This window comes from Theropithecus gelada, chromosome 8 (assembly GCF_003255815.1).
Source record: "Theropithecus gelada isolate Dixy chromosome 8, Tgel_1.0, whole genome shotgun sequence".
NCBI classification, from domain to species: Eukaryota; Metazoa; Chordata; class Mammalia; order Primates; family Cercopithecidae; genus Theropithecus; species Theropithecus gelada.
Window position 1 is genome coordinate 11,291,909 of NC_037676.1, and position 12,783 is coordinate 11,304,691.

A 12,783-nucleotide genomic window follows, 5' to 3' on the forward strand; every position below is an offset into this window, starting at 1 on the left:
GATGATAAAGCCTGTTCCATCTGGGTGATTCTACGGAGCTAATAAAAACCAAGTTTCCAAATAACATTCAGGATATGGTTCTGTTTCTAAAAAAGGTGGGGTGGAGGGGTTGTGAAATAACAGTGGGATACAGGACATTTATGGTTTTATGAAAACTCACATATATTCATGGAGGCCCCAGGTATTTGCATCGCCTCAGGAGAAACTATAATTTGACAAATAAATGCATTCTTGGCCATTTGTGTCAGTTCACAGAAGTGGGGCTGAAAAGTCCAGAATCTTTTTTTAGTCCTATTTATAAAAGCTATAAAAGTATAATTTTATTATGCTTAGAGGAAAAAAAAAGTAGAAATGATTTGCCTGGGTTCCTTGACCCTATTCGAAAATGGAAATACACAACAATGCATTTCTGTCCTATGCCTGCTGAGGGGAGTTTTCATACTCTTTTCAGCATGCACAATCATCTTTGGGTGGTGGGACTGATTTTCTGATTTTCTAAAATGGACATGCGTTATTTTAAAAACAAAGCAATCTTTTAAGGATTTAAATATCAAAATCACTAACAACATTTCTCAGTAGGATGCAAAACTGATGAAGTTTGTATCAATAGATAAACATCATTTATTACTTTGTCTATTAAAGTAGTTTCAACACAACTGAAGGTCAGACTGCACTGGGCTGTTGCCATCACAGTCCGGGATTATGCACAGACCAGCCCACACCCCGAGCAGGGGTACCCTTGCCAGAACCTGTGCTGGATGCCTTAGGACCACAGAGACCACTGCCCGTTGTTGGGCTGTGTGTGCACAATTCATATCCCGATCCATAAGCCCTAAGACAAGAATGGCTATCATGGCCCTGGGTTCACTTTTTATTCAAAGAGGACTCATCTGGGCACAGCCAATGTAGTAGTTAAAATGCATTTTGAGAAAAAATAAATATTCTGTACAATGTATTTACAAGGATCAACTGTTTTGTCACCCACTCCCAATTAGTATAAAATTGGGAAACTGTAATTTGACAGTTAAGAAGCATATTATTGGCTGTTAGTGTCAGGTTAACAAAGAATGTGGAGCTGACCACCTGAAACATTTTTGAACTATATATATATAATATGCAAAATTTCACATTTTAATATGCTTAGAAGAAGAGTTTAAAGTAGAAATGACTTCCTTGGCCTCTGACCTTCAATGATGAAAATGCAACCATGCACTCCCCCTGTGCAGAAGGGCAGTTCTTCCCAAGCTTTCTGGAAGCAGGGGCCTCCCAGGAGCCTCCCCCCACCTCACAGAACACTCACTATGAGCCCTGCACAGACAGCATGATGCACAATCTCCAACAGGGATGGCAGGGGCAACTCTTAAAACTTGAAGAGGTCGATGAAGTGCTGCGGAGACACAGGCGTGAAGCAGCTGTCGGGGTCGGCCGCCGTGCAGGGATGTCCTGAGTCCTGTGGGGAGGTGGGAGATGGTTAGGAGGGGGCCCACCACCAGCCACACTCTAGTGATGGTGGTTGGGGGGTCGTCAGCTGCTTGTTGACATGGACCCTGGGCCCCACCTCAGAGGTACATGAGAGAGAACTTGGATGAGAATGATCAACACAAGGGCAGCCGCAGCCGATTCTACGCAGAGGTTTTCCATGGAACTCCTGCTCAGGTAGGGCAGGAGATGGTGGCCCCAGGTCAGCCCTCCAGTGCCGAATCTGGTATTGAGTCAGAGGAGCCAGCTGCTGACGCCACCCTGCATTGCCCGGGAATCTACAAGGCCACAGAAGAAACCACTGGGGACTTTCTGTCCTCCGGTCCCAGCCATTCCTTTGTCCTGTCCTGTTCCTGGTGCACTTTGGTGCACAGGGTTCCCTCCACCCACCATTCATCCCTCAATCAGCCTGGGCTCCCTGCACAGGACAGGAGCGTGGGGACACATGGCCTCAGCCCCTGAGGCTCCTGCTTGCTCCAAGGGAGCCGGCCATGCTCACATACCTAAGGATCCAGAATTTTATTCAATATGAGAAGCGACAAAAGAAAAATTAATTTTGTGGATGAAGGCTGGCAGAATCTTAGGCGGAACGTAGGTAGACGGGACCAGAGGCCTTGGGGTCAGTGCTGGGTCTCTCCATGGCATGCCCTGGCAGTGCTGCCAACCCAGGTGCTGTGTGGTGAAGTGTTTATGGGCACGTCTAGCATCCTCCCTCAGCACTCGGGTGGTGTTCTGCGAAATATTTCATGAACACTCTCATCCTTGCTGAGGTGATCAAAGTGGCCACTCAGCCCTGCTCAGGGTCCTGAGAAAGCTCAAGTCAGCGAGAGCTGGAATCGAGCTGGGCAGTGACCAGGATGACGTGCACGAGATGCAGCACAATGCAACGTTTTCATCCTGAACACGGGATGTGTGGCAAGACAGGGAAGTACCTTGAATAGTAAAGCAAGGTGGTAGTCCTTTGAGATCATGAAGAAAGAATCAGGAAGGAATGCAGTGAAGGGAGGGAAAAAAAGGAAAAGATTAGAAAGAGCCAGACTGTAAGCATTCAGGTTTGATTCATATTATTAACGAAAATAACTAAAAACATCAGGTAACTAAATTTGGACAGTACAAGGTTATTTAAAGCAAGCAAACAAGGCATCATCAGATAACCCAAATTCCCAAACTACTTGAAGACAGTCTTAAGACAACATATCTTTAAGTCTTTCAAATTGGCAACTAATGAGGCTGCCGTGCTAAATAACCTTCAAAATTATTCACTGAAAAAGAGATGCTATTTCCATGTGCAGTTTATATTAAAATTTTGTAAGTTTTTTGGGGGAAAGTTCTGTTATTTAATGTCCAAAGGGTCTGCTCTGTGCTAAATAAGGCACATTAAGTCAATTCCACACTTTAAGCCAGCCCCCACCTCTGACACTTGTTTCTTCAGACCAGTGGGTGTCACTTTCCAACACAAACCCAAGCCTCAGCTGCTGCCCTCCTGTGCTGTCCTCCCCCGCTGGTTCAGGCCGCACCAGCGAAGCGGTTCCCCCGCAAGACCAGGACCACCAGACCATGGAGACCTCATCTTAGATTCTGGCTCCAACTTTGCTCCTGATGTCCACACAGGACTGTGGGGTGAATGTCAGGTGTCCAGACCTCTATTCTGGCAACTGATACACCAAGAAAAAAATAGGACATAAAAATGCCAAACGGCTCATCCTGGCTTCCCTGACCCAGCCGACAAGTCTACAGTTTTTAACTGAGGTTTTGTACAGCCAGGAGATAACGCCACCCCTCTCAGTGACCCTGAGTGCAGGGTGCACCAGTGTACCCTCCCAGGGCCATCAAAGTCAGTCTTTGGCTCCAGAGCTGAACTCAGCCCAGTTACTTACAGACTGCGTGAAAGGCTAAGGCAGGTAGAAAAGTTAAAAAAGAACTCCAGTATAGTAGAGCCAGAACAGATGGGAAACCAGCTTGGGAGCAGATGAAGCAGCTCCACAGCACTGCTGACTGGAGAGCTCCAGGCTTATGTACTGTGGGAAATGATAAAACACCAGATGCCGACCTGAGACAGATGCACTGTGGTGTCGGCTCATGACCAAGTCCCAGGGCCAGGTAAGAATTTACAGTCACCAACACCCAGTCTCATTTTCTTACTAGCTTTGATATTACTTGAGTTTCTCAGTCAACATAAACTCCTGGGATGCTAAACAAACAAAAACCAAGCAGTAACCCTAACCCTAAGTGCCATTTTCTGAGTACCAGCTATGTGCCAGGTTTCCAGGTGCAGGACTGTTGGACATTCACAGCTCCTCTGTGTGATAGTTCATGGCATCAAACCAAGGCCCTAGGAGGGCAGCAAGCTCAGGAGACCCTGGAGGCAGGTCCAGGTCTGCCTGACTCCAATCTGGGTTTGGCCTACCAGGCCACTCACCTCCGGTTAGCCACACTGATGGAGCAGATGGGAGACAGGGCAAGAAGTACCTGACACCTTCAGGGGTTAAATTAGGAGGGATGGCTCTTTTTGAATACTTCCATGCATGGATTCAGAACTAAACACGTGGACTGCCTTGTAGAATGATACTCAGTGGGAGAAGCTGTGATGGGGCCATTCACTGTAGCTGCAGTGAAGTGGACATCACAGCCTCCAGGGCAAGACATGAACCTCCCAGAACTAAGAGATGGGCAGCTGTCTTTGCTAGGAGAGACTTGTTCTCAATTTTCATGACTTGATCAAGTATGATAAGGTTCACTAAATACAAGAATGGCAAAGCAAATTCTTTTGGAAGGCTACATCATCTCTCAATTTTAAAAAATCAGAACTTACATATTTCAGGAAACTAAGGCAGCACATTCTTATACACATGGAGCACCTGTAATCCAAAAATCTGAGATGCTCCAAAATCCAAACCTTTTGAGCACTGACATGATGCCACAGTGGAAAACTGCACATTAACAAGTACATAAAATTACTAAAACATTGTATGAAATTATCTTCAAGCTCTGTGTAAATGAAACAGATGAAAAAAATCTGAAATCTGAAACACTTCAAGTCCCAGGCATTTCAGATAAGGGAGATTGATCTGTACGGCCCAACAATGCAGAAGCGAAGGAGTGTTTTTCTTTGTTAGTTGCTTAGCAGACGGGGAGAGCTCCAATATTCATAAATGTTGTTCTAAGAAAAACACTATCACATACAAAACTGAAAGCCTTCTACCTCTTCTATGAATGGTATTTTCCTCCATAAAAATATCGTTGCTTTTAATAGTTCTATAGTACAAAACAATCTGCTCAGGAGAAAAAAGAAAAGTAACTCTTAGGAGAAGCACTAACTCAACTTAGAAATTACAGTATTGTGTCCACTCTTACTCTGTGACTGAAGACACAGCCACACGTTTTCAGTGTTAATATTTCAGAGAAGAACAGGTGTCAGTCCTAGAAGGAACTACACAGAAGGGAGGCCCTGTTCCCTCCAGGGTCAGGTGTCAAAGCTGGGTGAGAACCTGGACTTCACTCAGTTGACCCTTTTCCTTCAGTCCACAAGCATCTGCCTGTGACTTCTACTGCAGACAACTCACCCCCATATTGTGCTTTTTGTGCCATGTAACTGGGGAGAAAAGAATAGAATGAGGGCTCTCTCCTGTATAACCTAATCTTACTGATGAACTGATTCGCTGACCTCACCAAGTTGAGAATAAACTGGAATCAAGATGTTCCCTGCTCCTGAGGGATAATATTCTACAAGACAGTTGTACTACTGCAGAAACACATAACACAACTTGCATCTTTTTAATTTCAGGAAAGACAGAAGTCATACCAAAATATTAAAAATCAGAAATAAAATCTCATATTCATGTATGATGCTGTTTACCTTTGACATACCAAACAAAACTATTAAAATAATACAAGAAAAACACATCTTTACATTCTTTGCTCAATCATGGATTAATTTTTAAAGTCACACTTAGAATAAATGTAATTTGAAATGAAAAGCAGTTGTCTCTTTCCAACAGCCTAGAGCTTGCCTTATGACCTATCTGATAACAAATTTAGATAAATGTAAAGCAAAGGTAAAATCACAACAGGTTACGGTGTCTATCAGGCAAAAGCCTCATCTCCCTAGACCTAGAGAAGGCAAGAGGCAGAGACAGCCCACTCCTGCAAGAGGCAGGGCCTCATCTAGACCAGGGACAGTCAGGGGTTCCCTCCGCAGAGCAGCCGGCAGCTCAGCAGGGTCACTCCAGGACCAGCTTCTGCCTAGTTTCAACACTTGTTTTCCCCCATGGTGAAATCTCACAACATCAAACATTCAAATGCAAGGCAGACCATGGAAACATACTCCAGGGTGAAATAATATTAACATGTTAAGAAAGAAGTGGATAATAGCCGGGTGCCATGGCTCATGCCTGTAATCCCAGCACTTTGGAAAGCTGGGGCAGACAGATTGCTTGAGCGTGGGAGTTTTGAGACCAGCCATGGGTAACACGGTGAAACCCCGTCTCTAACAAAAAAAACAAAACAGACAACAGCAACAAAAAAATCAGCTGGGCATGGTGGCTCACCCCTGTGGTCCCAGCTACTCAGGAGGCTGAGGTGGGAGGATCACTTGAGCCCAGAAGTTGGGGCTGAAGTGAGCCATAACTGTGTCACTGCACCCAGAACTGCGTGGGTGTCAGAGCAAGACACTGCTTCAAAAAAACAAAAAAAAGAAGTGAATTAGTTGGGCATGGTAGCACCTGCCTGTAGTCCCAGTTACTCGAGAGGCAGGAGGTAGAGGCTGCAGTGGGCCGTGGTGATGCCACTGCACTCCAGCCTGGGTGACAGAGTGAGACCCTATCTCAAAAAATAAAAAAGAAAAAAAAAAAAAAGAAATAAGCAGTTATCTCTGACTGTGAAAAACATTCTTTTCAGACATACAGTCTGGATGGTGAGAACAGGAAGTAACTGGATGAAGGGAAGAAACTTGCAGATAAGTAACAATAGTCTTGTTAAGTTCTGATCATATGAATGAGAAAAATGCAGACTTTAAAATCTGGGACTTCTCTATGGATGCTTTTTCTCTAAGAATATGGCTTTGAGAAATGAAGCCTAAGCTGGTCCTGGCCCTACACAGATGGTGGGGACATAAAGGGCCAAGGGCTAAGTCTGGGGAAACGAGGAAGGTGCACTTGTCCTCAGATGGACAGAGGGGTCACACTGCAGCCTTCAACCTCAGGCTGGGGGTCAGCAGGGAACCTGGAGCTGCTGCCAGGAAAAGCCAGTGGCCGCAGTCCACCTGCGATGCCCTCCTACATGCTAACTTCTGCAAAAAGGAGAAGCGTTTTGGTTTGCAGCATTTCTGGTTTAAGCCCAAGTTGAATGAACATCTATTCCCCTACCCCAATATTTGGTAAAATATAGCTCCTTAACTTACTTGTAACAGTACTTTCTACTTTTTAGTCTTACACTTAGAATATAAGTGATTAGTTTGTTTCACCAAATTTTAATCCTGAGATTCCAAGAGCGTATTTAAATCAGTACCTTCCAAAAGAGAATGCTGCAGTGCCGACAGAAATGCAGCGCGTTTAAATCAGTACCTTCCAAAAGAGAATGCTGCAGTGCCGACAGAAATGCAGCGTGTCTCCGTACTGCTCCTTCGCTGGGTAGTGTTTCCGGAGTGCGAAGTACATCAACTTCCATTCAATATGACCTTTTTCTGAAAGGATCAAATGTCTACAAAACTAAACAAACAAAACCCCATTCAGAATCAGCATAAGATGACTTTCAAAGCATAATATTAGGTGTACAACTTTTTCATTTTATTTTAGTTTTTAATTTTTTTTAACTTCAATGGCTTTAGCGGTACAGGTGGGTTTTGGTTCCATGGATGAACCGTACAGTGCTGAAGTGTGGGATTTTCGTGCTCCCATCACTGCAGAAGCAAGCATTGACCCACCATGTAGTGTTTCATCCCTCACCCTCCTACCCTTCCCTCTTCTGAGTCTCTACTGTGTATTCTACCGCTCTGAATGCCTTTGTGTACCCATGGCTTAGCTCCTACTTATAAGTGAGAACATGAGGTATTTGGTTTTCCATTCCTAAGTTATTGTACTTAGAATAATGGCCTCCAGTTCTATCTGAAATTATTTTTCAAAGGCAGTGTAGTACATAAAACAATTATTTGAAATTAAACTCACTTGGATTAAATCAATGAGTGACAAATCAAAGAAATTATGCTATGCCTGTATAATGGAATACCAAGCAGCTGTTAAACAGACTTAAATATTCCAATCCAGAATAATGTCCATAATATATTAAATTAAAATAAGCTACACACATATTTGATAATGGACTTATATCTAGAATACATAAAGAACACTTAAAACTCAATAATAAAAAGACAAATAACCCAATTTTAAAAAATGGGCAAAGGACTTGCAAAGACATTTATCTAAAGAAGTCACAGAAATGGATGATAACCTCATGAAAAGATGCTCAGAATCCAGTCATCAGGGAAATGGAATGAGACCCACTTCATGCCCACTAGAATGGCTTTAATCAAAAAGTGAAATAATGAGCAGCATTGGGGAGGGGTGGCAAATCGAGAGACCTCACACTGCTGGGGGAATGTGAAATGGCGCAGCCACTTTGCAAAACAATCTGGCAATTCCTCAAAAAGTTAAACAGAATCCACCATATGACTCAGTCATTCTACTCCTAGGTTTATAACCAAGAGAAATGAAAACATGCATCTACACACAAACTCGAACATGTTCAAGGCAGCATTATTTGTAAAAGCCACAAACTTTTATCAAACAAACTAAATGTCAATCAACTGATGAATGGATAAACAAAATGTGGATACAGAGAGTAGGATATTATTCAATCTTGAATGAAGCTCTGATTTATTCTACAACATGGAGTCGTAAGGACATCATGCAAAGGGTAAGAAGCCAGTCACAAGACAACAAATGCCATAGATTCTTCTTATATTACACGTCCAGAACAGGGAAACACAGAGACAGAAAGACAATCAGGGGTTGCTTAGGGCTGGGAATGGTAGCTGAAGGGCAGAGTTTTTTTTGTTTTTTTGTTTTGTTTCCTGAGGTGATGCTGATGTTTTGGCTGTGTCCCCCGCCAAATCTTGAACTGTAGTTCCCATAATTCCCATGTGCCGTGGGAGGGAGCCGGTGGGAGGTAACTGAACCATGGGGGCAGGTCTTTTCCATGCTGTTCTTGTGATAGTGAGTAAGTCTCACCAGACCTGATGGTTTTATAAAGGGCAGTTCTCCTGCACACGTTCTCTTGCCTGCCGCCCTGTAAGATGTGGCTTTGCTCCTCCTTTGCCTTCCACCAGCATTGTGAGGCCTCCCCAGCCATGTCAAACTGTGAGTCTTTAAAAATTACCCAGTCTCGGATATGTCTTTTATTGGCAGCAGAGAATGGACTAATACAGATCTCAGTATCCTAACATTGACTGTAGTGATGGCTGATAAAGTGGAGGGTATCTTAATAAAGGTGTTACCAAAAACATCAGTGTTACAGAGTGACCTTCAATTACAGTTTTGAAAACGACCAGTGCACAGCTAGATAAATTAATGTGTATGTTTGAGTGCACATGAAAGCCTGAAATGAAACAAAATGCATGGGCTAAAGGAGTAACAGGGATGCCTTGGGGTGGGGGCCTTTAACTTGTTTGCACAACACTGTACTAGTCTTTAAGGCTGTTGCTGCAATGAGCATGTTTTAATTTTCATAGCTAAAAACAATCACTTGTATAACATACTCATACTTCAGTCATGGCTTTTGAGGACTCTGGAAATTATCATGGAGTCAATGAGGAAATCCTGTTTCTAATAAAATTTGAAAAGAAGACTACTTGCAAAATAAAAAGTAGTTATCAGCCTGTTTATATTTAGTATTAATTTCTGTGTCCTCTAGGCAGGCACTGTTAAAACATTAGTTCCCAGAGACTAAAAACAACCATTTGTTGTCTCATTTCTACTTCTTACGAATTCTGTGCTATACCAGTGTTCACGGGGAGAATCCCCTCCCATGGTTTTTCTCCTAAATAATGATCTGTGATTTTTCTGAACTCAAATGCAACATCCCACCAGATGCTCCAGTCAAGAGCATTTAGCTGACTTTTCCTTCCATACTATCTTGAACCAGTCCGGTTTTCTCAGGTATCTAGTTTTTATTTTGAGGATGCTTCCTTATCTATGCTTTCTCATAAAAGCTATTTCTGATATGCTTTTTTTTTTTTTTCAGGGCCTTAATGTTAGTTACTGACGCCTGAAGAACAGATCATTATTTTCTGATGCTGTGTTTTTATGATTCAGATAAGAAAATGTGTACAAATGAGATGCACCTGCAGGTGCTAATTGCAACTTAACTATTCTAGGGTATCAGTGCAGAACAGACGTTTAACTTATTTAAAGCAACTCTTTTAAGAATGGCAATGACCACAGAAATGGCCAAAAGACATCCTTAAGTATGTTTAGGGTCTGGATGTATAAACACCTGCCAGGCACTCTCATTAACGCCTTTTGGGAACAGCTCGGGCCTGCACGTGATAGGGAGTGTCCCAGGGCAAACTGGGAGGCAGAGGGTTCATCCCAGATGACCTTTATTTACCTCTTTTCCTAGGATCTAAATCCTCCCCACAAAAGTCTATCCACCCCCTCCCCCATGCCCAGTGCTGGCTTAAAATTCGATCCACTGATTTCTCCTACTCAAATTAATATTGGAATTCTTTTGCTTCTCCCGAACAACTCCACTTGAGACAGTTCTCCCCAAGGTATCCATAACCTCTGCTCAGCTAAATCTCACAGGCTTTTCTTTGTCCTATTAATCTCTCTGTCCATGGCTTTGAGGGTCCAGCTCCCCCCAGGTTCTGAGGCACTTCATCTATCACTCAGCATTGGGGTTGGTGCCCTCACGCCCTGCTCAGGCTGATCCCATTGCCTCCTGTCCTCTCCATATGCATCTGTCCAGGCCCTCGCTCCACATGCCTCTCAGACACACTCCATGAGGCCCGTGTTCAGGCCAGCCCCTTCCTGTGGGAGCCCCCATCCCATCCCATCCCATCCCATCCCATCCCATCAGGGTCATCTTCTGATGTCTTCCCTGATGCCCTCGTGCACTTCCTTGCCCATAACTCTTATTTTCCTGAGGCAGGATCCTGATGGATCCTCTTGTATCCACTCCAGCCTAGTCCTCAAACAAGAACAGAAGCTCTTCTGAAAGCTGCAATTCCATGTGCTTTGCTGGCTCCCCTGAGCTCACAGGACACAGACAAAGATTCTTCATGTGGCTTGGCCTCTTTTGTGCTTCCTCACCATCCACCACTCACACACACAGCACCCTCCCCATGGTAGGGTCCTGCTCTCTGCCTAGGCCCTGTCCACTGCCCTGCACTCCAAGGGTAGACTGTGCTCCTCATGAAAGGCACCCAGTCCCATCCTAGGTCTTCACAGTGCTGACCACAGTTCCAATCCCACCCCATGAGGGGCACAACGCGCCTCCCTCCAGCCACCTGCCTTCCCTGGCTGCGCCCAGCCCCAGGCAGAGCAGGTGCCTTGGACATCTGTGGGGTGATGAGGGGAACCCCCAGTTTCTGCAGAGGCCCAGGAACAGGGACCACAAGGTCTCATCGTGGATGCGGAATGAGCAGACCACCCTGGAAAGGCCTCGAGCACTGACAGCAGAACACACCTTATGCTGCCCCACGTGCAATCCCACGTGCAGCAGGCAAAAGGCAGTGGCGGGGCGCGCTGTGGACACTCAGGAGTGCCATCTACCAAGTGCTGAGAGCACTGAGGCACACAGAGGGCGCTTGACTTTTCAAAGATGTGCAGCTTGGTCAAAAGCAGAACTGGAATCTGATTCATCAAATCAGGAGAAAAGGCAGTCAGTGAGCCAGGGACTCTACGCACCTCGTTATCAACGGGAGAGAAAAGAACTCAGCTCATGCTTTGCTGTTCAGTTTTGGGTTATTTTAGAATCATGGTTCTTTTTCAACAGGAAGAATAAACCTTACATTCTGTAGGAGAGAAACCACAGCAATCTCAATAAATTCTGATTGTTCCTGGTTCTTTCAAAGTGGAAAACACTCAGCCATTCTTTCTCTTCAGGTGAGTTTATAGGGTATGGCCCCTAGGCAGAGTCTACTAAACTCCCTGCCTGAAGGGACACTGCTGCATCCCACTCACCTGCTTTTCAGCAAAATGGTACTGACACAGCTTCTTCCACAGCTGTCTGTCTTCACTGAGCATATACAGCGTGGGGGTCACCTGGCCTAAGGTGATGATGTCCCATCCGTCTGAGAACCGGTAGAGGATGTTGTTCAGCATGTGCAGAGGAAGGTCACTGAGGGTGAGGCCATTGTTCACTTGCTGAAAGGAACACACAACAGCATCTCACTGAGAAGATGGCCAGTGTTTGTTCACACAGTAACTGAAGAGTCAAGCTGGAATGAATGCTTCAAAACATGGCAACACAAAAGGAGCTCTCCAGGTCATGCATTGCAAGGCATCAAGGGGCCTGCATCCACCACCCTGGGGAGGGCTGGAGGAGGAGGGCAAGGGAGGGCTGCACAGCAGGCCAGAACCAGGCTGTTCCTGGGTGAGGCCCCACTGCTGCACCTCCCCATGCGCCACGTGTCTATCAGCATCAGGAGGTCAGTACTCCTCTACGGCATCGAGACACACCTGGAGAAGAGCAGGGTCTGCAGACGTGGCACTGCTGCCCAGATGAATCCAACGCACCAGGAGGGCAACATGACACCCATCACCAGCAGGGGGCATGGCCTGCGCCACACCGTCTGGGTGGCCTGGACAGCCCCTGGGCCTTGATGGGTCACAGCTGGTCACCCCAGTGATGAGGGAGGTTGACCACATCATCTGCAAAGCCCCTTCTAGCTTTGTGGGTTTTTTCCCTTTATTGAAGTGTAAGTGATAAATGGACTCTGTCTATACTGGCAGCACGTGGTGTTCTGTGCTTGTATGCGTTATGAACCAATGGCCATAGCCCAGCTCGCTGTCTGTCACCTCAAGTCATAATCCTTTTATTTTTGTAGTGAGAACATTTAAGACCTACTCTTAGCAAATCTGAACTGAAGGATGTATAATTATTAACTGCAGTCATCATGCTGTGTAGACAACCTCTAGAGTAGACTCCTCCTGCACTACAGAAACCTTTCACCCTCCGTCCAACATCCCCCAACCTTCCAGCTTTACATTTCTATGACTTCAAGTTTACAAACCATTTCTCCCTCACGCACACCAGAGAGTAAATGCAGTGCATCTGCCCTCAGAAGATACACGTGTGTGCACGTGC

General features: G+C 45.1%; 1 protein-coding gene across 3 annotated transcripts in view; it reads right to left on the reverse strand.

The window, feature by feature from the left end:
- Positions 1–300: 300 nt before the first annotated feature.
- FBXO25 (F-box protein 25) overlaps positions 301–12,783 on the reverse strand; it is a 65,056-nt gene continuing 52,573 nt past the window's right edge. For 2 of the 3 annotated variants that reach the window (XM_025394830.1, XM_025394829.1), the window contains 3 exons: positions 11,658–11,840; positions 7,041–7,184; positions 1,117–1,450 (listed from right to left, as the gene is read on the reverse strand). In XM_025394830.1, coding sequence (XP_025250615.1) covers positions 1,361–1,450; positions 7,041–7,184; positions 11,658–11,840 — 417 coding nt within the window. In that variant the 3' untranslated portion in view covers positions 1,117–1,360. Of the gene's footprint in view, positions 1,451–2,411; positions 2,439–7,040; positions 7,185–11,657; positions 11,841–12,783 lie in introns of all 3 variants that reach the window. The other variant, XM_025394828.1, reaches the window with a different exon arrangement.